Source organism: Pinus tabuliformis, chromosome 6, assembly GCF_031772625.1.
Source record: "Pinus tabuliformis cultivar Carrire ecotype Pingquan chromosome 6, CPIR1, whole genome shotgun sequence".
NCBI classification, from domain to species: Eukaryota; Viridiplantae; Streptophyta; class Pinopsida; order Pinales; family Pinaceae; genus Pinus; species Pinus tabuliformis.
The window spans coordinates 1,661,589,216-1,661,617,063 of NC_142292.1; the positions used below are offsets into that span (position 1 = coordinate 1,661,589,216).

At 39.1% G+C, this 27,848-nt stretch overlaps 1 protein-coding gene across 1 annotated transcript; it reads left to right on the plus strand.

The window, feature by feature from the left end:
• Positions 1–569: 569 nt before the first annotated feature.
• Positions 570–27,212, plus strand: LOC149265336 (uncharacterized). The gene is made up of 6 exons (XM_089403254.1): positions 570–718; positions 16,324–16,534; positions 16,648–16,728; positions 16,848–17,423; positions 26,237–26,865; positions 26,915–27,212. Exons 1-6 carry the CDS (start codon positions 570–572, stop codon positions 27,210–27,212), a joined length of 1,944 nt encoding a protein of 647 aa, XP_089259380.1.
• The last annotated feature ends 636 nt before the right edge of the window (positions 27,213–27,848 follow it).

A 27,848-nucleotide genomic window follows, 5' to 3' on the forward strand; every position in this document is an offset into this window, starting at 1 on the left:
AGTGACACACGCCCCCATGGCGATATCCCGAGCTATCGGAGGCACAAACGAAGTCGTAAACCAATCGGTAAGAAGCTGGTCGGGAATCCAAAATTTGATCATACGTCTACGCCGTCTCCATTCATGGATATGATCAGAGATATGCGTAGAGCCAGTGAGAGTCCTTTGAAAAAGGCGAAGCCGAATTGAATCGTCAAGCCATGAATTAGATGAACACCACAAATGATAGGTCATAACATGGGCTTGTGGGTCTTCATTGGCTTTACCATCGAATTTTGGATAGTCACCAGGTATTTTAGTTGGAACTGGAGGCCAATAAGGATTATGAAGAATAGGATCATTGGTTAACTTGGATACATCCGGTAATTCTAAAGTCGCTAAGAATGGTAATTGAGGATTGAAAGGCATCTGGGGCTGTTGGTAGGGTGGAGCACCAGGGTTCCAACCAGGTGGTGGTTGCCCCCATGGATTTTGTCCAGACGGATTTGGTCCCATAGTGGATTGGCTATAGGGATTTGTATATTGCCCCCCAGCATAAGGATTACCAAACACTGCTGTAGACGCGCCGTATGGCTATTGATAAGTTTGCGAAGGACTCACGTGCTGTTGTTGGTAGTTCTGGTACGGGGCAAATGAAAATTGCCCTTGAGGTTGTTGGTAGCCATACGGTGGTGGAGCTCCAAATTGAGTTTGAGGACCAGGCTGGGTTGGATAAAAAGTTTGTGATTGAGACCCAGCCTGCATTTGAAGACCAGATGGGTATTGGGGTCCCATTTGGGGCCACAGACCGGATTGAGCAGTGGCAGTAGGCTGTCCGATAGGTTGGGTTATCTGGCCAGAAGGAAAACCTTGTTGATAGTGAGGTTGGCCAATCTGTCCAGAAGGTTGTACCTACTGATACTGAGGTTGGCCTACCTGTTGGAACTGTTGTTGCGTAGCTGAAGGTTGTCCTAGCAGACTAGATGGCTGAGGAGACTGGGCAGTTGGTTGGCCCAATTATGTTTGAGGCTGACTAGCCTGCCCAGAGGGTTGTGAATACTGGACAGTAGGTTGACCAAGTGGTTGAGTAACTTGTCCAGACATTGGACTATACTGGACATTGGATTGGTTTGGGTTAATAGTTTGTTGACCACTTTGTCCAACAGGATAGCCCTGCTGGATACCAGGTTGGACTTGTTGAAAAGACGACTGACCTGAGTTACCAGAAGGTTGCATATAAGAAGAGGAAAAAGGAGCAGCAGTAACGAAAGGGTTTCCATGAAAGGATTGCCCTGGTTGGTCTTGAGGGGGTTGTCTTGGAGATTGCGCAGATAAAACTTGACCACCATGGAAAGAGGTGGAGGTCCAATCAATTGACAATGGGACCGATACCTCAACAACCGGTTGAGATGACAAATATGGATCATATGGCTCCTGTATTGGGACATTTGTCATGGGGTCAAAGACTCCAAACAAAGAAGCTGAGGGACGACTAGAAATAGAAGCCGAAGAGGCTGCACAAACCGTTGGAGCGGTTGTGACGGAGGTAACAGATAGACTGCGACTTGGTGGAGTAAAAGGCTCCGTAGTAGGAAAAGTGTGTGATGACCAAATGGGACCTGTGAACGGAGTTCCAGAAGGCGTAGCATCTCTTAAAGCTTTATAGCCTGGTGGTAAATTGGTAGTAGTAGGTGTACTACTAACATGTATAGGGTCCGTTGAGGTGGGAATTTCACCGCTTGTCGCAACGGACTCATCGGTCGTTGTAGGGGACAAATCATCCATGTCGGATGAAACTGGTGGGACTGACCCACGAGGAGAAGGATGGTCCCAAAAAGGGATACCGTCCTCAAAAGGTTCCCACGTAGGGTTCCAATGAAACTGGTAAGTCTCGTCACCTGGGGCACGAGAACTAAGTGGTTGTATACTTAGAACCACAGGAAGACTCACCACCGGTGTTTCGGTAGAAGACGAAACTGGTAATTTTGCCAGGATGAAACTTATGAAGTCTATCGAGATAACTCCTACTTCGAACTAACAGAAACGAAAGCTAATCGGGTAGATGTTATCGTGGCCAATAAATTTTAAGACCCTGAACTTAACCTTTTCATTTTTTAAGAGTCGAGAAAAGGATAAAAGATGACTCTAGTCTCCTTCGAATATTTAATGAGCACGAAGTGACAAGACGCTCACAGGCACCTTTTCGTTTAGGGAGTCCGAAAAGGATCAAAAGTGACTGCTCTGGAATTCTAGGTAGAGGGTGTGCCAAACTTTTCGCAAAACCACAGAATACTTTTTAGGGTACGGGTGGTCAATCTTCGTGAATGCTGTGTTCACTGCATTGCGAATCGTAGGGCGGCTGACACAGCTTCCTATGGATAAAGGCTTTATTCCTATAGGGGTCTCCCAATATATACTCGACGGTACGTGGGAGCACAGTCCGTATTGGCACCTATCGTTTCACCGTGGAGGAATCACCCAACCACTCGACGATAAACTACCAGGTTTAAAGACGCCGGAACACGTCTCTAACCTAGACCTCTAGAGTATTTGCGTTATGTTCCAATGCGTTGTTATGTTCATTGAGTTCATTTTAAAGTTTATCTTCGATTATGTTTCAGTTTTTGGTCCTACCGTATGTGATATCTCAAAAACTTCTTAAATGCAAACTATATGCCAAAATTATATCATTTGATTCGATGAATTCTATCTACAGGAGGGTTGAGATTTTTACACAAACGAAATGATCACTCAACCAACAACAAAGATCCTAATGCAGCTAATAACAAGAAATGAAATTTTTTCTTTTTCTTTTGAATAGCAACAAATAACAATAAATGCTAACTAATATGATGCAAAAGATTTTTTTGTTTTTCTTTCCTTTAAGATGGCATGATGCATGTAAACAAATTTTAAGAGATATGCACAATCCAAGTTCACTCAATGAAATAGAACCAATTCTGAAACACCAAAATGAACCATGCAAGCAAGGAAAAACACAAAAGTCAAGTGAAATCCAAAGAGGCTAGAAGTGAAGCACTCAGAGTATAGAAGATCAAGCTTTAACAAATCACTGGATAGGTGCAGAACACAACCAACAAGCTGACTGGATAATCAAGAGATCGAAACTTCCCACAGAAGGCTAGACATGCAAAGTCACTAGATGTTCTAGGGCTGAGACGAAAATCAATAGAAATAAGCAAACAGCTGAAGGATAAAGGCTAAGACCAGTCAAGCAGAGGTTCAATACACTTCCAGAGGCTGTAAGAGATATAAAAAGAGACTGAAAGAGCTTTCCATCCACACACAGGCAAAATTTATAGGGCTGGCGCGACTGTCAGCCTGCAACTTGCGCTACCACAGGATTGGCGCGAGTTGCTTTTGAGCAACATGCGCCAACTGGCGCGACTGTCAGAGAAATAACCATGCCAATTAAGCTTGCCGGCTAGAAAAATAAATGATACGACCTCAGGTCGGGTTGACAGTGCTCAGATGGGTCAAACAGTAAAGAATAAACTCAAAACTGACTCAGGAAGCTCATTCACTCAAGCAAGCAGAAGAAAATTAACATGCAAGACAAAAATCAACTAGCTTCTCCCCAGCGGAGTCGCCAAATTGTTGGTCAGGTAAATCCCCTCTGCGGACGGAGGCGATCCCACTAGCCTAAAACAGAACTAGCCACAATCAAACCACGCTGCTACGCAAGTTCCTAGTTATGCATCAAAGATGAATTAAGAAGACCAACCTGGAGTCCAATGCTATGATTGAAGCAGAGTTGATATCCCCGCTCCCTCGCTCCAGCAGATCATAAATGAACACCTGCACATGCAAAGGAAGAGACAGATACCAACATAACATCTACCAAGGCACAACTATATTTCAGTCAGAAAGGAAATAAATCAACACATCACCATAATAGACAATGAGATTGGAACTATAATAGCAGTCGCTCATTAATTAATAATAAACAGGAAAAGTTACAACCATGGTTCTGACGTCGAACCTCTCCTGGCTGGGCGAGTAACTATATGTGTCTTGCAATGCATCTCCTCTCCGGCAGCATAACCTCTCTAGCATTCACTAGCATTCCTCCAAGAACTCAAGAACTCAACATCTAACACTCCATGACTAACGATTATCACTACTATCACTAGCTTGTCCAATGCATAATGACAAGCTTATATAGATGAAGAAGGGAGGAGGATACGATGAACCGGGACACCTTTTGTGGATTAACATTATCCCCAAAAGCCATTAAAGATGGAGATAGGATAGAGCTCGACATAAGACTGATTTTTTATCCTCAAAAAGCTCCATGTAATGAAGGAAACAACAGTCGGGCGTGCGTTAAGGCAAAAAGCATGACCAAACTTGGTTGGCGCGACTGTTGCTCTAAGACAGAGCGCCAATGGTCGCGCCCTCTTTTGAGGATCTCCATGATTGGCGTGGGTAAGACACTGTGGACTTGCGCCAATGGAAAAAGAGCACTTTTCAGGGATAATCTGTAGGAGGTGTCTTCAGGGAACATGAATTACATACTCAGGGGAACATAATGCAAGTGTTTTTAGACTTTGTCACTTCTTATAACTCCCGGGATGAGTCCTCCAAGGTACGACAAGAGGAGTAACAGGGATGGTGACAAATTACTGTGTAACAATGGGTCTTTTGGAGGGCCGAGTTTGCTATAAGGGATGCCGAGTTAGCTCCCTAAAGGGCTGAGACAAGGGAAGGTTGTTTCAGCTTGCGTAGATGAGTTCTTGGGTGCTAAAATCATTGGTGAAGGGCAGTGTAGGCTGTTGTGGGTAGGCCACAAGCCCTACGAGATGTTTGAAGGGCAACGTAGGGTGTATTGAGGGTTGTCTATGCCCAAAAAAACAGTGAAGGGAGCCACCACTTCTCCTTGGGTAGGCCGTAGGCCTTAACACCAAATCAGGGCATGCGTAGGACTGTCCAAGGGTATTAAAGTGCTCAGATCAGCAGCGTGGAGGTAGAGGATACTTGTGGAGGAAGCCGCAGTTGTTTAAGGGACTGTGTGGGTATGTTTTAGGGTTGACTTGGGCCACAATGGTGCCATAACCAAAACACAGTCATAACAATAGTGGTACTTGGTGCAGCAGTGGTACATTGGTGCAACAATGGTACATAGGAGCAACAATGGTACTTGGTGCAACATTGGTACAAAAATGGAAGCAGCAATGAGTACATGGTGTACAGTGCAACATAGTGCACATAATACATAGCATGATGTACAGTGTAGCATAGTGCACACACTAGTAGTGATAGTGCAGCATGGTGTAGATCAGTATTTGTTGACATTGGTGCAACAATGGGACAACATGGTAATGATGGACATATAGCAGCAACAAGAATGTGTTGTAGCACCTAGATGATGAGGTATTTCAACAAAAGGATGACGAGGTATTGCAACATGCATTTGGGTGCAACATAGTGCAATGAAGAGCTCAACATAGTGTAGCAGTACAATGATGGGTACAATAATGATTAATGAAACATGATGAGATGCAACATAGTGATGATGGGTGCATCATGGTGCAACATAGTCAGGTGCCACATGATGATGAGGTCTAACACAATGATAGGTGACGGAGTCACCTTGGAGAATCAGTTGAAACAACATATCTTCAACTGAATTTAACTACCTCATGTATCATCTTCTTAGAGATGATCTATGCTCTTATTTAGATAAGTCAAAATGTTGAATTCTGTTGTATATGTACTATCTCTCTCTCTCTATGCTGAACTATTGAAGAACATATAAGAAGAATTGATCAAGGGTTTCCTGACATTGGGGTTTGTCCCTAGCTAGCGCCACATCTTGTGTCCTCTTGTCTTGGCTTGTCTTTTGCGATTTATGTTTATGTTCTATCTTCAATTTACTATTATGCTGATGTGATTGCTAATTTGGAAAATATATTGAGCTAACTGTGAAAATTGAAATAAATTTCTCTAAGCATAAAACATACCCAAAACTTAACAGAATATGGCCTTAACGGTGCTCAAAACAACCGAATTCTACTTCCTTCTCATCCAGGATATCGAAGCAGAACCCAAAGAGAAACAACACTCAGAAGTGATTTTGTGATCCTCCACACGGCTTACCCAATTAGCATCAGAATAACAATGCAGCCTGACAACTCTAGCAGTGTATCTCAGTCCATGAGTAATTGTACCCCAAAGATATCTCAAAAGATTCTTGGCACCAATCTGATGTGAGTGATGACGCTCAGCCATATGTTGGCTCAACATGCTAACTGCAAAACATATATCCGGACGGGAGTTCACCAAGATCATGAATGCTACTATGAGTTGATGTAACTCAGAGGCATTTCCCAAATTAGGTTCGGCAACACTACCGCATAACTTCTTAAAGTTAGGCTCCATCGGGGTAGTCACAGGCTTGCAATCCACCATTTAAAATTCAAAATCCAACTCCCTCTTACTTTTGTAAATGAGAGGGTCTGTACCTATCAGAAAGAGGTACTCCACATAAAGCACTAGAATGAGAGATCTATCATCCACAACCTTAAAGCAATAGTTTGGATTGGCTTCACTCCTAGTGAATCTTAGCTTCATTAGATAGCTATCAATCCTCTCATTCCAAGCCCAGGGTGCTTGCTTCAAACTATAGAGAGCTTTCTTCAACCTGCATACACGAGATTCCCGATCATGAATCTCGAACCCCTCAGGTTGTTCCACATTTGTGGTCTTGCTATTACATGAGGGGAATGGTCCCCTTGTAAGATTTCCTTCAGTACATCTCAGACATGTACCTTCATGCTCTACTTTGAATTCAGGCATCCTTGTCACCATCTGTCTCATATCGGGTAGGGCCTTACAATGAAGATGGGCAGACCTCCGGTGACATTGAAGAGATGTGGCACACGACATGGTCCCCAATGGAATTACTACAACTTGATACAAAGTGCCAACCCTGAACCCAAGAGTAAAAGCATTTTTAAAATTCCTTTTCCAAACATGTACCTTTCCATCGATGAATTCCACCTTGTAACCTTTGTCTTCCATTGTCGAAATGGACACCAAGTTCTTCTTGAGATCAGGTACATATAGAACTTCGTGTAAATGAATTGTGTTCCCCTGATTCAATTGAAGGGTAACATTCCCTACACCCTTTATGGGATAGGTTGTAACATTCCCTACACCCTTTTAGAATGGCTCCACAGGCCTACAACAACCTTGTTTGAGGAAAGTCCACCCATAAACAAGCCCAAATCACTCCAGAACTTGACACCTGCTCCTCGGCACTCATGGATTGCAATTCGCTCACCAAAACAACCCTAACAGGCCCTAAAATCCTAGTTGGTTTCCCTCCTTTTCCTGTGGCCAATACAAAATAGGTCTCCTTCCTTCAATGAGCTCTTCTTGTGTTGTGTTGCTCACTTTGGATGAGTGAAATGACACTCTAATCACCTAATATTTATATCCAATATGAGGGCTCCAACAAAACGTCATCATAGGGCTTGACAATCTATCATAAGGCTTATTAACATCAAGTCGACCTTGACCTTGTGCCACCATGCCCACACATAACTTTAAAAAATTCATAACTCCATTTCTACAACTTAGAATCAGATGTTTTTTGATGCGTCAAATTCATCTCAATGAGTACTATCATCCTCATCCATCACATGTCGAAATTTGTCCATGGTTTTGGCCCAAACAATGATGGATGCAATGTGAAAATTCCTAAACTCACAATCCCTACTACAACAACTAATTAAGCTTCTCCTATTTGTTAATTACTGAACAAATTATTCACTACTTCCTATAACAAATATCGAAACTAATACACTACAACCTTCCCTTAATTAAATTATATGTGGAAATAAGACACTGAGCAAGAAAGAAAATAAAACACAATGAAATTGTTATTTTTGGACAAATGTGCCTGGAAAATCCCAATGCGAGAAAACTGTTGCAGCAGCTCTGAAGGTTTTTATTATCAAGCAGTAGTAATTTTTTAATACAATCTCTGGATGCCTTCCCGACAATCCAGTTACAGAGAATATCACTGACAGAGATAATTGTGAGATTACCTCACACTATACTGGAAATCCCGACTGATTCAGCCCTTGAATGAACAAACCCTGGTTGCCTCTGCGTTAGCCCAGTGTCACACTATCTAGGGACTACGTCACTCTCCCTGGCTAATCGATTTGCCTCTGAGATTCAAACTTTTTCTCTCTCGGACTCACACCTCAGCTTCTAGTTTTTGAAATCGAACTCTCCAACAAATTTATGGATTCCCTCTAGGCTTTTGCATTGCCTCTGTGTGGTCCTGCTTGGCCCTACATAAACCTCACTAGCTCTATGATGCCTCTGCTGTATCTTTCTTTTCCTTCTTTGCTGAGTATTCTCCAACCAGGAAAGATTTGCATTCGGATAATATCCCTGCCCCTCACTGCAAAAAGCTCACTTCGAATTTCTCTTTGGCAACTGCTTCGCTTCAGAAATTCGATATTTTGAACTCTAATCGATGTGTTCTCCAAGTGACCATCAAGCCTCCTCTTATAATCCTCTCGTTGATCAATCAATGACCAAGATTAGATTCTAATCAATGGTTAGGATCATATTAACTTGATCTCCACCTTCTTCTAGAAGCTTCACCCACAGTTTAGATTAATACCCATTAATTATTTTAATTTCTTAAGTTTATACTTAGGGAACCATTAAAAATAATTAGTTATTTTAATAAAATTGTCTCTGGGTGGAATTTCCCAAAAAAATTTCCGTGTATTGGAGAATGCATGTGTCTAAGCCCTTCACTGCAAATTTGAGACTTAGAGCACATCTGATGCTACCAGAAATCAACACTCCCTCTTAGCGAGGAATGTGCTCTAGCAATGCACCCTGTTGGAGCATCACCTTGTTCCGTAACATCTCCTTTTGAGCTGCTGATGTCTAACATCCTGTCCACCAACTACTATGCAAATTTTTCATTTGTACTGTTGTTGACCCTACCACTACCAACATTGCGTCCATACTGCAACTCCCTCTGAAATTATGCATCCATGCTGCTATTGGCCCTGCCACTACCAACACTGCATCCTTCTCCAAGTGCTGCTCTGCATCAAAAATAGAAAAGCATCCCAAATACTGAACTAACTATGTTCAGTATGATGCATCTCATTGCTAGATTCTGACTGTTGCTAGTATGGAGGATGATGAATCTCGTTCATTGCAAGACCACTATTCATATGCTACAGTGATGTCTTTATTTTAGGGCATCCTCAATTCCTTGTGCACTAATAGGATCTAGAGGTCTTCGTCATGCCCCGCATTGATGGGTGTGCAATCCAACATAATTGCCAACGTACCTGATAAGTCATCAAATAAAATAGGATTAATTATTGGAATAATTAACTCACAAACATATTCTTCTTCAAAAGAGCAAAACAACCATGTAATGCTCAAGGTAAAATTTTAGTTAATGAGCAAGGAACATTTTGCGTATAAGTGCCCTGTCATTATTCCTTTTGGAATAGATAATCCACCATATATCCACTTTCTATCATGTCAGGGTTCTAATGTTGGGCAAGTTTCAAAATAGGATGTTGTCATATCTACCATAGGAGGTCATAATATAGTGGTTCTCAGTGCCTTAGATGTTGCTATGCTTAGACAAGATATAGTGTCCTCATACTGTTGTAACTAATGCGCATAATAGCATTGGGAAAAGCACTCAAGATGTTGGTTTCATCTTGTCAATGAAGCACCTCTTTGCTACTAAAAACCACCTCTTCACAATGCCCTTTTATTGGTATCTTTTCTGTAGTGTCTTTCATGGCAACATCCTCCAACAACGGTTGAAAATGCTGACATATGTCCGGAAAAGTGCACCGTCTTGCTATTTAGGGTTAGATCTCTTTACTTGAAATGTTTGACTCATGCAATATTCATACCATTGAACATCTCAGGCCATTGAAATTGCTTGCTGTAAAATTGGTTCCTAGGACATAGTTCCATCAAGTATTACATCAAGACCTTCTTTTAAGGTGGTGACCAAAAGAGATGTTGTTGCACCAGTGGACACTTATGCGCTAGTTTAGAATTTTCCAACAAATCATCATGCCCATAAGAATTCAAAGCTTGATAGACAACATATTTCTTCTTGAATGCATCTGCCTCTATTACCACTGCATTTCTTGACCAGAATAGCCTTTAAGAATGTCTTTGACTACAATATTTTTTCCAAAACCCATTCCACCCCTAGTGAGAAGAAGCACAAATCTTCTCACTATGGGCATCCACCAACATTGCTACAATCATCTCAATAATAATCCTGTAATGATTCACAATGGATTTAATTATGTCTAACAGAGTAGAAAATCACATATATATCTTGAGTCTTTATAGCCAATTTAAAACGTTGTTTTTTTTAACAATATTGAACTAGTTCAAGAAAGCAACTTTTAGAATGCTTGATAACCATAATCCCTAGATATTGATTATTTGGAACGCTACTTAACATTCTAAAATCTCATTGACCATAAAAGCTTAACACAAATAATGCTTATTTTCATAAAGGATTTTACCCAGTGGCAGAAAAAATGACAGACCAGAGCTTCTGTGAATTGCAGTTACCATGTAGAACCTGGTCAATAATATATTTAGAAGGCTCCCAATGAAATGCAAAGTAGCTATGAATGTAGTTTTCTAACTCATGTAGAAGTTGAGCATAAAGCGGTTGGATCTCCTCCTTAGTACAAATACTGGAAAGATATGCATAGATGACTTCTTGACTCTTAGCAGAACCACTCTTATCTCCCCCCAAATACTCATGGAGGTTGCATTTTCTTTTCTAGGAAAATTAATCCCTTGCAATATTGAGCCTGCATTCCTCATTAGTGGGGGCAATGGAGAGGCTAATGATCTAACTATAGGAATTCCTCATTTATGTTCCCGATACTACAACAAAGCTTTGTCTCTGACTCATGAACATAAGATATAAATCCATGATTTTCTCAAAGGAATATGGCAAGGATCTTGTATCCACTGCCCCAGGAGGAGTGAAGGAGGGATATATCATCATGCAGTAACTTGCTAACAACCTAAAATATCCTACTTCTCAGAGTATTGAGTTAGTCTCAATCTAAAGCTCTACAAATACCCATCTTAGATATCAAGATGATTGTTAATTCTTGCACATGATATGTGATCAATTATAGTTACTATTATAGGCATTGCATGAGCATATTCAACAACACACTCTACTCCATCTTTGGAAAATAAAAGCCCTATATAATCTAGAATGTTGCCACCCAAGGTTACCCAAGGAGTACCTCTTGTTTATTTCCATATATTTATCCACGATGCAATAAAAGGCTATTCCCATAGCCGACAAGCTCGACCATTCAGTGGCTGCTATAAAGTCGTGAATTGCTGCTCAAAGTTTTTTTGGTGTAGCTATTGTCTTTGCAGTAGTATGAACATGAATTCCAGAAATACCTACTATTTTCCCAAGGGTAATTCCGCAGGAGGAAAAACTCTTTATGATGCAACCACTGTAAATGTCTTTTGTTTGCAGTAGGCCAAGTTTCATAATAATAAGAACTTTAAAGGTGACCATCTTTGCTATAGTTGGAACAGGTTCATATTTCTATTTGTGGCTTTTAGTGATCAGTTTTGGGCTCTGCCATGAAACAATAGACATAATTTATGGCATAACAAATACCTGGGTTAGTTGATGTGAGATAAATCAGATTATGAACCAATTGTTTGTATATCATCTCATTTGTTAGCTTTAAAACAATATAGGTTGGCGATTTCAACTCAACCTCCATCAATATTGTAACATATTTTCAACCCACCATATGGAAATTTTCCAACCAAGTTTTGGTATATATATATATTTAATATAGAACAATGCATTTCTCGAGGCACACCCTAACCTATAATTCATTTTTTAAGATAAGAATGCCATGGACAAGAACCATCAAAATCCAATGTTATTTTATACCGCAGCCAAAGGCTAAGTGATATTATGATTTTTCTATTTCTATCTTGCATGTGTACTGGAAAAACATGCATTTGCACCTTAATATTGCTTGATAATCCTTTGAATCCATCTCTACAGCATCATTAAAAATTTCACCCCTGTCAAACAAGTCATCATGAAGCTTGTAAACTTGCTGCAATTAGTCCCTTTCATATATCCATGAGTCAATATATTATATAATGTACGTGGCACAATTTGGAGACAAACCCATTCTAAGCATATGATCCAAAGGTTCCGTGGCTGGTCCACAGAATACTTATAAGTTATAGTCCTTTAATTTACCATATAAATCTACTAAATAGATGAACTTGTATTTTTTAAAGTTTAGAATCCTCTTCCTTCAAGGCTTGATGGAACTGGGTAGCTCTCATACAATTCTGGAAAAATCGTCCCAGTATTTCCACAACAAAGTCTCATTGCCATTTGGCTCCAGAGAACAAAACAATTTAGCCTTTTCATCTCTACCTCCAAATATACCTTTGTCACCATGCTTAAATGTAAACAACTTGCTAAAAAAACTACATCATCCTTACCCAACATTTTGATAGTTTGAGTCACTTGATTCCTCTAAATACTCTCAGCCAACAAACCACTTGATGAGGGGATTAGGAAGAACATTCCCATACTCATTACAACCAAAGATGTTTATGCCACATTGAATATCCAAAGATCTTATGACAATGTCGCATATACTCGGACAACATCTGCTTTGAGCTTGTAATTTTGTCCTACTCTTACATACATGATTTTTGCCATAGAATTCGAAGCATCTGTTTAAAAAGAAACCTTCTGTCCGTTACAAATGCAAATGGTTCTCTTATAGGAAATTAAATTGTTTATGACAATATGTCTATCTATTGGGTAGTTCCCAAGGTATTTGCTTTCCTTGTCAAAGGTCGGGTCACCTATTTTAGCACTGAGGGTTGCTAATTCTTTATCCTATTGATGATGCTCATGCATATGATAGGAACCTTATTTTTGTGTATATGTAACCATATTATCAATTTGCTTAGCCATAGAATCCAATGAGTTGTCCAAATAAGCCTTTTCACAACATTTGCTTCCATCCTTTTTATCTATTACATGGCTTCCTTTGCTAGCTCCACTGCTATTTCTTAACACTCTTGTCAACTATCCTTTTTGTAGGGAATTTCTTTACAAATTCATCTGAATGGTGTTGGACAAGAGACTTAATCAAATGTTGTTCTCCTTTTCTGAAGATATTTTTGGTGTTTGTGGGTGTGATTTGTCTCCAGTGAGGAAATTATAGGTCTTTCTTTTTAGCTCAATCGAGCTGCACTCTGTCATCTTTTTGTTGTTCCTATATTTAATCATTTTCCTAAACTTTTGTATGTCATCCCACCTACCAGCCTCTGTGTAGATGTTGGATAGAAGCACATAATAAGTAGCATTTGTGGAGTCCAGATTTATAACACGTTTTGCCACACATTCTCCAAGTTCTACATTGAAATGTATTGCATAGGAAGCAAGTTATATGCTCAGGTCAACCAAACTTGTGTTATATGTCTCTATATAAGGGATACAGCCTGCTGTATTAATTCATGAATACACCACAATTTTGTACACAATACGTAGACTGGACCGAACTGTTTCTTGCATTTGATGCCACAGAGCTAAGCTTGTGTCTAGATCCTCAAGATATATTTTCAACATAACACTTTTCAACACTTTGTCAAGTATGCGAATTCCAAAAAAAATTCAGATAGTGCTGGCCTCAAAAATTTAGATCAGAAGTTAAGCATCAAAACATTTGAGCGAAACATTATCATGACAGAGGAATTCACAAGAACGAAACTAGTGTGCTCGAGATTGTTCAAAAGTATATGAGTTCTAGAACAGAGATTGAATACGGATGTTAGCACTCAAGTCTACAAATTAGTGCGTATGCCAAACAATTGTCGGAGGTAGCAGTATTAACATACAGGTTTGTAAATTAGTGCGGCATTATATACGGGCCAACTTCCAAAAATTAAACCGTCTTTGCACAATAGACTTCCTTGGATAAGGGGTTGAGCCATACCATAGTGACCATAGAAGTGTGTGTCCAGAAGTCTGAAATAGTCCATCGAGTAAACCAAATCGAACCAAAGAAAAAAAAAACCCAAAACAGTCATTAACACTTCGGCCTATCCACTTCAGAATTGCATTGAAATTTCAGAACTAGTGAATATCTATGTCAATAAGGCTGTAGAGATTGAATACTTGATAGAGATGCTTCACATGTAGTGTAGTATTTCAGGGGGACCAACAACTCGATCTCCAGGATGATTACTTGGCCGCAGAGACTTGTCATAATTACATTCACTCTTGCTTGGGCTTGTCCTCAACTTGGCTCTGATACCATGTTAAATTTAGGATCACATGTTCTTTGCTAAAGACAGAAGCTTCAATATCTCATTAGCCCAATTATTAACTCATTAGCTGAGAGATCCCTGTAACTTCTTTAAAGAAGATAACCTTTGAAAGGATGACAATCAAGCTTTCCAGAGTTCATATCTGTCTTGTTCACAACTTCGATTGTGAACAAGACTGTAACATTGTCATCAATTTATAGGTATAGTAACATATCACCATTGCTACTAAGCAGTACTGATGTCATACATAATGTTGGACCATAAATAGTGGTGAGCTTGAGGTGACATACATAGAACAATACCACGTACATATAACTGTGAGGGAACCAAGAAAGATCACTGCTCAGGACTCTATTTTTATTTTTTATTTTTTATGATAGCTTCAGATCTTGCAAACTTCCAGGAGGACCACTTCTTCTTGAGAGATGACTTCAGCAGAATTCCTATTCTGCTACTTGATGCTGGGTATAGAAGACTTCAGGGAGACTAATTCTCCTCAAACTGAGAAAGGATTGTCTTTGCAAAAATGAAATTCTTCTACTGCTTGTGACCAGAAATTTATTGAGGCGTATTTCTATGATCACAATGAACCTACTGTAAATCAACATCTCCACAGGTTGACTCACCTGATATAAGCAGTTTGAACTATGAATATATATATATGTGTGTGTGTGTGTGTGTGTGTGTGTGTTGATCAGGTCACTGTAGGAAGTGCAAGATTCATACTATCATCACATATTCTTATCACTGCATTAGTCTCCATATATCTTACTGTCCTCATCTAGGAAATCCACTCACATTAGAATTTATGAGGTTAAAATAGATTATTGTCCAGAATTTAAGTCACTGTTATGAGTTTTGTTGAGTGTTAATGTCCATATGACATATACATTGCTATTACCTTATTCATTGTGTCATGGCTAATATAGGATGACCAAGAATTTCCATTAATAGAGTCTAGAGTGCAGGTCTGGAGGATACATACAAGACTTAGATAAGCCATTCCTTAGAAAAATATGAGCCTTAAAGAATCACATTTGGGTTTGAACAGACTTCTTGAGAAGGTGCATATAGAGGCGATAGGTAGTCATAGTGAGTTACTGCCACACCATTATAGATCCCTTTTGATGAGCCATAGACCATAGAAGAATGAATATGTTGAAGATATTGTGGACAGAGGTATAACGAGGCATTTCTAATATAGTGATGCCAAATATAGCGATGCCTGTAGCTTGCTTTTGAGGAAATAAAATGCTGCCTGAAGTGAACCCATAATTTCCAAGGTTAAGTGTGAATGCCAATTCTTCTTTCAGGTCCATTATTGCAATTGAAAAATGCATTTTTAATGTTCACCTTCAATCAAATTCTTATATACTTTTCCCTCAAAACCACACATTCAGGGAGCTATCCATTCACTTGTGTGGAAAGAAAAGCAATTTAACTTTAGGCTTTGCTAGATTGTCTCTAGATTTTCAGGTTCCTCTAATAAGTGGTTAGCATCGTACCAAAGGAATGATAAAAAATACACTATAACCTTGAGTAGGTCTAGAATAAATGTGGCCCTTGCAGTCATATACCAACAAAACAGTGGATTGCACCAACATAAATATACCATTAGAAGGTTCTATTACATCTGATGTGTCATTATATAGGGCTGCTAATTTTTTGTTACAAATCTAGGCTTATTTTCAGCAACATCTATCTTTATTTTACTTCTGATCTATCTTTAGTATCAACTAACTTATATAGTTCTTTGTAGACACAATTTCAAATGAGCTTGGTCCTTATTATCAAATGGACAAAAGAAATTGGATGAAATTGAAAAACACATATAGTTTGCGTATTTGATTATTTATTGTGATATGCAAAAAATGTATCAGTGGTAACTTGTGCTCAATAAAATTTATATGACTTGAAACTGGTTATGTGTAGGACACTAAAAGAATATAGAGATGGGGTTGAGGAATTCTTAAAGTTTTCCAAGGAGCATTCAAGGAATAAGATGTCCACAAAATGTCCATGTAATAAATGTGGCATAGTGAAAGTACAAACATTTGATAAAGTACGAGAGCACTTGATTTGTGATGGTATAATAGAACAATATAACATTTGGTATTTGCATGGAGAGAGCATTCCCAGTCAGGTATCTTGAATTTTTTTTGAATTGATCTAGTTTCAATCTTATATGTTTTACAGTAAAGATATCACTTATTTTTATATGTGCAAACTCCAATTTTTTTTCTTTGTCTCCTTTAGATTCCATCTATTATTGATAAGGACAGGAAACACTCTGAAAATGAACCACATGAAGTTCTCGAGCATATTTCATCTCAACTGGTAAGCCATTTCATATTAGTCAAGCGCCCTATTTGACTAGGTTGACCAAATGCTATTGATTTTAAGTTTCATAAAAACCATAAAATTATTAACATAAATTTTAATTTTCTTATTAATAGGGCTATGAACATGTTGTGGAACATGACTATGATAATCAAGTTGATGAGAACGAAACATTGTTTAAGAACGATAGTGAACCTCTAAATGATGATGATTATGCAACCATTATCGGTGATCAAATGCTTGAAATGGTGAATGATGTCAATCGATGTCTTAATCAAAACATTAATGAGGGTTGTGATAATGAGGGGTTGGCATCAACAAATGCAATAAATGAACTTAATGAATATAAGAAGCTTATTGAAGATGCCAAGAGGCCATTGTACCCAGGTTGTGTTGACTTCACAAAACTATCAGCCACTGTAGAATTCTACAATATGAAAGTGAAGAGTGGATGGTTTGATACAAGCTTTGACCAAATGTTAAAATTTCAAAAATATGTGCTTCCTAAAGATAACACACTTCCAGATTCTGCATATGCTGCAAAAAAGTTGATAAAATCATTGGGATTAAACTATGATATGATACACACATGTCCAAATGATTGCATTTTATGTCGAGGAAGTTATGAAAGTAAATATCAATGCCCAGCATGTGGAAAATCTCGATGGAAGGTGGATGCTCAATCTCAAAAGGTGTGGAAAGGTGTTCAAGTGAAGGTGTTAAGATATTTTCCCATAGCACCAAGGCTAAAAAGAATGTATAGGTATGATCTTGAACACTTTAATTTTATTCAAGTTTTCCCCTTCTTGTATTATCTTTACCATTTGTCGCAGTGTTATTATACGATAATATATTATATAAATGATAAAAATATTTTTCATTATATATCTGCAGACATGCCACAAAAAATGAGGTGGCATCATGAGAATGCAAGCAATGATGGTCAAATGTGCCACCTTGTTGATATCCCAACATGGAAAACTATTGATGACAAATGGCCTAGTTTTTCTAGCGAACCTCGCAATGTACGAGTTGAAATGGCAGTAGATGGATTTAATCCTTTTGGAAGCTTGAGTAGCACATAGAGTGTTTGGCCTGTAGTGTTAGTTACATACAATATTCCACCATGGTTGTGCACAAAAAGGAATTTTTGTATGCTAACATTGTTAATACTTGGTCCCACGCAACCAGGAAATGACATTGATGTGTATTTGGAAACCTTGGTAGATGAACTAAAGGAATTATGGGACCAAGGGGTATGGACATATGATGCTTATAGTAAGACATGATTTAACATGAAGGCAATTCTTATGTGGGTGATCCATGATTTTCCTGCTTACGGGAATATGACTAGTTGCACAAAGAAAGGCTATAATGCATGTCCCATATGTGGGAGGTGTTAGCGCTTGAGATTTCACCCTAGGCTGAGGAAGGTAAACCTTCAAGGCAACATCAAACCATTTCACCTCGTAGCTAGCCCTACGGGGTATGAGAAGGCTCTCTCCGGTCTATCTCGGCAAATTTTCAATGGGGTGAGATGACCAATTAGGATCAAAGATATTAGGCTAGTAAACTGATGAGGAGGGTTGATTTAAAGTTTTTTGGGGTTTTTGGTGGCAATTGGAGGGAGCGCAATTCAGGGTGCGGGGATTGAGCTCAGTTTTTGCAGGTGGGTCTTTGGGGCAAGGTAGGAGTTTGTGCTGATGCTTTAAGCTGAGATGGATGATCAAGGAAGAAAGAGAGGGAGCTAAAGAGGGCAAACAATGACTTTGAATCCTCTTTAGACAGTGGAAAACATAAATATTAAACAAAATTGAAAGCTGAGCATGGCATGCATGAATTCAAACTTTATCACTTCTTTTGTTTAATTAGCAGCAATAGAATAAGAGATGGAACACATAAACACACTTACAATGACAAGTAGGAAACACACCATCAACACAATAATCCACAAGAATCCACAATGATGTCTGCAAAACCCTGGCCTTCCTTTTCCTCAAATTGCAGAGATACAAGTAAAATATACAATAGAGCTTCTCCCTCAAGAGTCCAACCATGAAAATGAGTAAGAGAAGGCATAATATAGATCATCTAACTCCTTTCCCCACCTCTAGGGGTCGAGCTCAGCTTCCTAGGAGCAGTTTGAACTAATTCTAAACTAAGCACTAGATAATAGGCAGTCAAAACAACTTGCCTCTAAAACTTAGGTAACCCATCCATGCATTAAATATTCACTATTTACATCAAGGAAACTTCTAGAAGTGTTAAAGGAGAGTAAATGTATCCATGTGCCATGAAAATTAACCAACAATCCATCATTTACAAGCATTAAGAGTCAACCATAGTAAAAACTGAGTTTTGCAGGCCGAAATAGTCAAAATGGTGAAATTTCCCTGAGTGGTCGCGCCCCTCCCTTGGAGTGGTCGCGCACATTGGAAGCTGTGTTTTAGGGCCTTCCTAGTGTCCAAATCAAGTGAAAGATAGCTTGTTGGAAAGGTCTATGAGTCTACTTTCCAACCCCACCGGAATTTCTAAATTTGGAGTTGATTTGACCCCTCAAAAATCATTTCTCCCAAGGCAGCTTTCTGCAACTCAAAAAAGGGGCAGAAAGTCAAAATTTGCATGTATTTTGAGCTTTTGGAAGTCCAAATCTCCATAAAATTTGAAGTCCATCCATAGGAAAGTGTATTTTTGCATGAAAATTCCAAAAATGTAGAGTTTTCCCCGTTCTGAGCTGTCCCCACGAGTGGTCGCGTGCGGGGTGAGACCACTCCAACGGCCAAAACCTGTAAAATTGCACAAAAAATTCACAAATGACAAAATTTTCTCCAAATTTCTTGAAATTTGGGCTGGGAGTCCCCAATCAAGTACCATGCTCAGTCAAAGAGGCTTTGGCCAAAGTTTGGAGTGGATCGGGCGTTTTCCTTCGTTTTTGTGCTTTGGCCAACCGTCCTTGGAGCACCTTCGTTCTCGCCGGTATTTTTGACATTTCTCTCAAACCATGACACCTGTGTAAAAAGTGAAAGAGGTTTTTCTTCCTTGTCATGTTGTGGACAAAAATCTCTCTCAGTTTTGCAAAATTTATCTTTGATTGCTCAGAAACAGCTTTTGAGTGAAACTTGTCCCGATGTGTGAAACAAGGGATTTTGTCGAAATGGAGCGAAATGAAGGGGATAGAGGGCTTCTAAATTCTTGGGGAAATTTTTGGGAGTAGGGAGGGATGTTAGGAAGCAGGGGAAAGTGGAATCTCAGAGATTGAGTGAGGGGAAGGGGTCAAAAAGGACAAAACACAGGCCAAACCTAGAAAATTGCCAGGTTGTAGCTAGAAACTAGGGTTTGTGCAAAAATGAGGAATTTGGCGGATCTAAGGGATGGGAAGTGTTTGATAAGGTACTTTAAGGATAGGGGAAGGTGTATGAACATCAGGAAACAAGTTTTTCCAGTGATTTGACCATCCAAGAGAAATTGCCTTCAAAACCCTAGGAGAGGGAAATGACCTTGCCTGGGCGCAACATGAAGCATGAACAAGGTGTAAAATGACTCATTAGACACTGAAATGATAATGAAAACCCTACGAATGATGATAAACTCAGCTGAATGGTGACATGGACTGACATTTGGGCAAACCCTAGACCTAATGCCTAGTGACCAAATTTTGCTTGAAGACTCACTGAAATGACAAAATTTGACCTTGACACTTCAAAATCACTTTGTAAGAGCACATTTGATCACTGTAGGAAGGCTGGAAAGACTGACACTAACATTGGCTCCAATGGGGATGGTAGCTCCTTGGAGGTGCCAAGAACCTTAGACCTCTGGGAGAGCAGACCAGTGCCTTACAATCATTGGGCAATGGAGTCATAAACTCAAGCTGAAATGCAAGACTGAAAACTGACACAAACTAACTTAACCACAAGGCTAAAAATTGACTCATAAAGGACTCATGACTCAACTAAAAACTGACTCGATACTTAAACACGATCGACCAACTGAAAATGATGCTCAAAGTGGAGCTTATTCATCAAAACCTACTCTAACAGTTTCATTCATCACCTGATCAAGTGAAATGAAACAACCAATGCAACCAAGTAAGTATTCCGTCTGCTGTTTGAATCCTCCACAAGTGTTCGCTTATGAACAACAAGAGAGAACTACTGAAAGGCAACTCTGATGGCAACTTAGAAATAGATCCGTTGAATGATATGAACTCTCTATCCGCCTCCAAAAACACTGCATAAGGATCTTGAAATTCAAGCACATTGGAACTTAGCTCATACAATGGAGTACTTCTCTTTTCCTCATACCATGCATGCAAACTTTGATCTGAGCCTTGTGATGAGACCCCTGCTGAAAATGACGAGGAAACTGGCTGCCAGATCAAATTCATATCAGCATATTTTTCAAGCTCACACATAGTAAATGGAGAAAGACTTTGACTGCAAAACTCATCCAAAACATCAGCTATGGGATCATGAAAAACTTGAAAAGACTGCTGCAATCCCATTTCTATTGGTTCCATTGTGATTACATGATTGCCTACATGCTGCTCATCCTGTTCTTTAGAGATTTTACAAAAATTCTGCCTTATAAACTGAAATGCTTCGAAACAAAAGGGTATAGAATCTTCTTGCATCATCACATCATGTATTTCATCCTCCACAACTTCATCTATAATCTGACCTTCATCCTCAACATTAAAACTGAGTGATTGTTGATTTGTTATAGGTTTTTCATTTGAAGATGTACTATGCAATCGACCCTTCAAAAACTGAAATGATTCAAAACAGAATGGTACGGAGTCACCTTGAATCATTAAATCAGCTGCAATTTGACAATCAATGGCTTTCGAGGGTTGCAAATCTGAATATGAGAAGTCTTGAACAAAATTTTTATTGCCTTCAAGATGGTCTAGATCAAGACTTGTTGACAGCTGATTTCTAATTTCATGGAAATTGTCTCTAATGAACTGACATGAATCAAAACAAAAAGGTAAAGATCCTTCACTTACTTCAAAATTTGCTGCACTTTCCTCGTCACTGTCATAGTTGATATGTAATGGCTGAACATTGTATTCAAGCTGCTGAAAATGAACTTTTTCCTCCCACAAACGAGCTGCTGATTTGTCTACAAGATTAGCTTCTGTTTGGAGAACATAATCATCGTCATATTGATCAAACCGAGGCAAATCATCATCAAACATATACATCATATCAACAGCTCTCTCTTCTCCTAGATGATCTACAAAACAATCATTATCAGTGCTATGACAACTAGGATGGGAAACAAAATGTTTTGGATCAGCAACTTGTTCTTCTTCAATCAGCGCGCCATGACCATCATAATCATTCCTTGGGGTGATCCTTTGCATCATCTCTTCCACTGCACTTACCAAAACGTGAAGCTTCACCTCTAGAGATTCGGCCGGATCTATGTTTTTCATCTCTTCTTCCTTCATCCTTGCCCTTCGGATCAACAGATGAGCCTCTACACTTACTGCACTGTTTTGCATCTCGTGAAGTGTTGCAATATCCCTTTCTCTCAGCTGAAACTCCATCTCCGGATCAAAGGCACCCGGATAGTGCAAGAGAGCAGATCTAGGAGTAGGCCTTATATCAGCTGGCATCGAATAATAAACTTGGTTAAATCTGGCTGAAAACTGTTGTACTGTCTCCCCAGGTAGTCTTTTTAGCTGGTTATACTCTTCTACAATCAAGAAAAGGTTCTGCCCGATCATCCACCTATCGAGAAAAACTTTGACGAACTGCTGGAAATCTGAGATGCTTGCATCAGGCAGGGTTTTGAACCAACTCTTAACTTCAGCTTGCAAAGAAAGAGCAAAAAGCCTCATACTAACATCTTCATCATCGACTTCAAAAAGGTCAAGAAATAACTCAAAATTCTGCACATGTTGCTCAGCGTTGACATCCTTACTTTCACCATCAAACCTCGGCAAGTATAGATCATAGTTTTTGGGGAAAGCATGGAGAACAGAAGGTAAAACAAGAGGCTTATACCGATCTGGAATTTTACAAGGTATAGGGGTATGTACAGCAGGTATAGGATCAGTCTTGGTCTTTTGAGGTTCATCAATCTGAAGATGGTCATCACAAAATTCGGAAAAAGGATCTTGATCAAACTCACAGGCATGCAAATCTTTGGTATTCACAATCTTCAAAGGGAAAGAATCAACTGCAGGCTGAGGATCTCTTCTCAAATACAATATACTTTGCAAAACAGTCTTCACATTCTCGGGAAAAGAGAAGAAATAATTTAAAACAAAGAACAAAATGTCCTGGATGAAATTCCAACTTGAGTACCTGATCTTGCCATATTCTCCTTTCATGTTTCTGCTGGTCGGGATCATCCTCCAGTGGAGTCTTTGGATCTGATCTTCAAAACTGATTTAGAGTCACCAAGTGAATGATTTCAGCCTTTCAAGTGTCTGATCGCTATTCACCATCAACAATCAGATCTGAACTTGATACATGTACTGGGGTAAAATGCAAATGAAGTGCTATATTCACAAGCTCACGGAGATTGACTGAAGCAGCGTTTATCTACTTACGCTGATGTAAAACAAGAGCGTTTTCGAAGGCTACCTGGCGTAACTTCAGGCTCCGTCTAAGACTTATGAAACAAACACATCAACCCACAACAAGTTTGTTCTCCCCAGTATGGTCGCCACTATGTTAGCGCTTGAGATTTCACCCTAGGCTGAGGAAGGTAAACCTTCAAGGCAACATCAAACCATTTCACCTCGTAGCTAGCCCTACGGGGTATGAGAAGGCTCTCTCCGGTCTATCTCGGAAAATTTTCAATGGGGTGAGATGACCAATTAGGATCAAAGATATTAGGCTAGTAAACTGATGAGGAGGGTTGATTTAAAGTTTTTTGGGGTTTTTGGTGGCAATTGGAGGGAGTGCAATTCAGGGTGCGGGGATTGAGCTCAGTTTTTGCAGGTGGGTCTTTGGGGCAAGGTAGGAGTTTGTGCTGATGCTTTAAGCTGAGATGGATGATCAAGGAAGAAAGAGAGGGAGCTAAAGAGGGCAAACAATGACTTTGAATCCTCTTTAGACAGTGGAAAACATAAATATTAAACAAAATTGAAAGCTGAGCATGGCATGCATGAATTCAAACTTTATCACTTCTTTTGTTTAATTAGCAGCAATAGAATAAGAGATGGAACACATAAACACACTTACAATGACAAGTAGGAAACACACCATCAACACAATAATCCACAAGAATCCACAATGATGTCTGCAAAACCCTGGCCTTCCTTTTCCTCAAATTGCAAAGATACAAGTAAAATATACAATAGAGCTTCTCCCTCAAGAGTCCAACCATGAAAATGAGTAAGAGAAGGCATAATATAGATCATCTAACTCCTTTCCCCACCTCTAGGGGTCGAGCTCAGCTTCCTAGGAGCAGTTTGAACTAATTCTAAACTAAGCACTAGATAATAGGCAGTCAAAACAACTTGCCTCTAAAACTTAGGTAACCCATCCATGCATTAAATATTCACTATTTACATCAAGGAAACTTCTAGAAGTGTTAAAGGAGAGTAAATGTATCCATGTGCCATGAAAATTACCCAACAATCCATCATTTACAAGCATTAAGAGTCAACCATAGTAAAAACTGAGTTTTGCAGGCCGAAATAGTCAAAATGGTGAAATTTCCCTGAGTGGTCGCGCCCCTCCCTTGGAGTGGTCGCGCACATTGGCAGCTGTGTTTGAGGGCCTTCCTAGTGTCCAAATCAAGTGAAAGATAGCTTGTTGGAAAGGTCTATGAGTCTACTTTCCAACCCCACTGGAATTTCTAAATTTGGAGTTGATTTGACCCCTCAAAAATCATTTCTCCCAAGGCAGCTTTCTGCAACTCAAAAAAGGGGCAGAAAGTCAAAATTTGCATGTATTTTGAGCTTTTGGAAGTCCAAATCTCCATAAAATTTGAAGTCCATCCATAGGCAAGTGTATTTTTTCATGAAAATTCCAAAAATGTAGAGTTTTCCCCGTTCTGAGCTGTCCCCACGAGTGGTCGTGCGCGGGGTGAGACCACTCCAACGGCCAAAACCTGTAAAATTGCACAAAAAATTCACAAATGACAAAATTTTCTCCAAATTTCTTGAAATTTGGGCTGGGAGTCCCCAATCAAGTACCATGCTCAGTCAAAGAGGCTTTGGCCAAAGTTTGGAGTGGATCGGGTGTTTTCCTTCGTTTTTGTGCTTTGGCCAACTGTCCTTGGAGCACCTTCGTTCTCGCCGGTATTTTTGACATTTCTCTCAAACCATGACACATGTGTAAAACATGAAAGAGGTTTTTCTTCCTTGTCATGTTGTGGACAAAAACCTCTCTCAGTTTTGCAAAATTCATCTTTGATTGCTCAGAAAAAACTTTTGAGTGAAACTTGTCCCGATGTGTGAAACAAGGGATTTTGTCGAAATGGAGCGAAATGAAGGGGATAGAGGGATTCTAAATTCTTGGGGAAATTTTTGGGAGTAGGGAGGGATGTTAGGAAGCAGGGGAAATTGGAATCTCAGAGATTGAGTGAGGGGAAGGGGTCGAAAAGGACAAAACACAGGCCAAACCTAGAAAATTGCCAGGTTGTAGCTAGAAACTAGGGTTTGTGCAAAAATGAGGTATTTGGCGGATCTAAGGGATGGGAAGTGTTTGATAAGGTACTTTAAGGATAGGGGAAGGTGTATGAACATCAGGAAACAAGTTTTGCCGGTGATTTGACCATCCAAGAGAAATTGCCTTCAAAACCCTAGGAGAGGGAAATGACCTTGCCTGGGCGCAACATGAAGCATGAACAAGGTGTAAAATGACTCATTAGACACTGACATGATAATGAAAACCCTACGAATGATGATAAACTCAGCTGAATGGTGACATGGACTGAAATTTGGGCAAACCCTAGACCTAATGCCTAGTGACCAAATTTTGCTTGAAGACTCACTGAAATGACAAAATTTGACCTTGACACTTCAAAATCACTTTGTAAGAGCACATTTGATCACTGTAGGAAGGCTGGAAAGACTGACACTAACAGGAGGAACACAAAATGAAAGTACATCAGTTGTAGCAGGAAATGTGTGTACATGGGACATAGGAGATTTCTTCCTCAACATCATAAGTTTCGCTCACAAAAGGCACTGTTTAATGGGAAGGAGGAGCATCGTTATGCCCCTCCAATTGTAAAAGTATCAGATATTTTGAAGGAAACAAAAGGAAAGGAAGCAATATGGGGGAAGATTGAATCAAATAAAAGGAAAAGAAACAATAAAACATATGAAAAGACTGATGTTGTGGTGTGGAAGAAACAATCAATTCTATTCAATCTACCATATTGGGAGGTATGTAGACCCATCAACCATGCCTAATTATTGGACGCAACTTGCTTAGTTGACCTCATTGTGATTAGATTTCTTGGTTGAATTTATTATTTATCTATTTGTCCATATTAAATAATGTTATGATATTCTTGATGTGTTGGAATTCAGAAACTCCTAATACGCCACAATTTAGATGTAATGCATGTGGAGAAGAATGTGTGTGAAAGCATTTTTGGAACTCTTTTGCATATAAAAGGGAAGTCCAAAGATGGAAAAAATTCACGTGATGATTTGCAAAAAATGGGTTTGAGGAAATCACTATGGCCAGAAGTTAAAGGACAAAAAATATTCCTTCCACCTGCACCACATACTCTTTCAAAGAAAGTGAAACAGACCCTATGTCATGTTCTTTTCATGTTAAAGGTGCCAAACGGTTACAGCTCTAATCCAAAAAATCATATATCTATGGAAGATCTTAAGTTTTGTGGTATGAAAGCACATGATTGCCATGTTATAATGCAACAACTCCTCCCAGTGGCTTTGCGTCATGTGTTTCCAATTGTTGTCCAAAAGACGCTTTGTAAGCTTTGTTACTTTTATAGGCAAATCTGTGCAAAATCAGTTTCAGTAAAGTGTCTTGACAAGTTGGAAAATGATATTGTGGAGACATTGTGCTTTCTTGAAAAGTACTTTACTCCTTCATTCTTCGATATAATGTTGCATTTGAATGTAAATTTGGTACATGAGCTTCGATATTGTGGTCCGGTTGCATATAGATGGATGTACCCCTTTGAGAGGTACGTGAAACTTTTGACATTACTTAATTCTCTTTTGTTCATTTTGTAGGAACATGAAAGTATACAAGAGTTATGTTAAGAACAAAAATAGGCTTGAAGGATGCATTGATGAAAGCTATACTGTGGAGGAATCAATAAAGTTTTGTGGAGGATATTTGAAAGGTATGGAAACTATTGGATCCACACATGGTCGGAATGAAGTGTGGGATGAGGAAATTGAAGAAGTTATCCTTGATGGAAAGCCATTATCTACTCCAATTCCTTCAAAACTGGATGACATTAGTTGGGAACAAGCCCATAGGTGGGTTCTATTTCACACAAATGAAGTTGATCCATGGATAGAGTAAGTAACATATTTGGCCTGTAATTTTTTGTTTGTTTGTTTATGGTTTAACAAAACATAGATCCATGGATAGATTAACATATTTGACCTTTAAAAATATTTTATTCATATTTTATCAAAACACATTAACCACCATATCTATTATCCATAATTGTTGAATTAGGATGCACAAAATGGAGATTGCCAACTCAATTACCCAAACAAAAAAAGATGACGCTCTATTGCAGAAACTCCACACCCATAATTTTACTAGTTAGTTTAAACAAGTAACAATATTATTTATATTATAAGTGTACTTAAAAATCAGTGTATGGGAATATTTTCATGTAGGAAATGAAATATTTTTTTAGAGGTTGAATGTATGAATTCTAACTACATTTAAAAATCTAAAACTATACAGGTGGAAGGAGATGGAAAGGTTTTTGATACACTTAAATGTCTAGCGCGTGGCCCCAGGAAATTTGTGAATAAGTAAAAGGGATTCCTAATCAATGGTTATAGATTCCATACAAAAAGAATAGAGAATGAGAGAACCACCCAAAATAGTGGCGTGTGTGTGGAAGCTCAAACAATGATGAGGTCAAGTTCCAAAGATGCAAACCTTGTACTTCAAAACAAAACATTTTATGGAGTGGTAGAA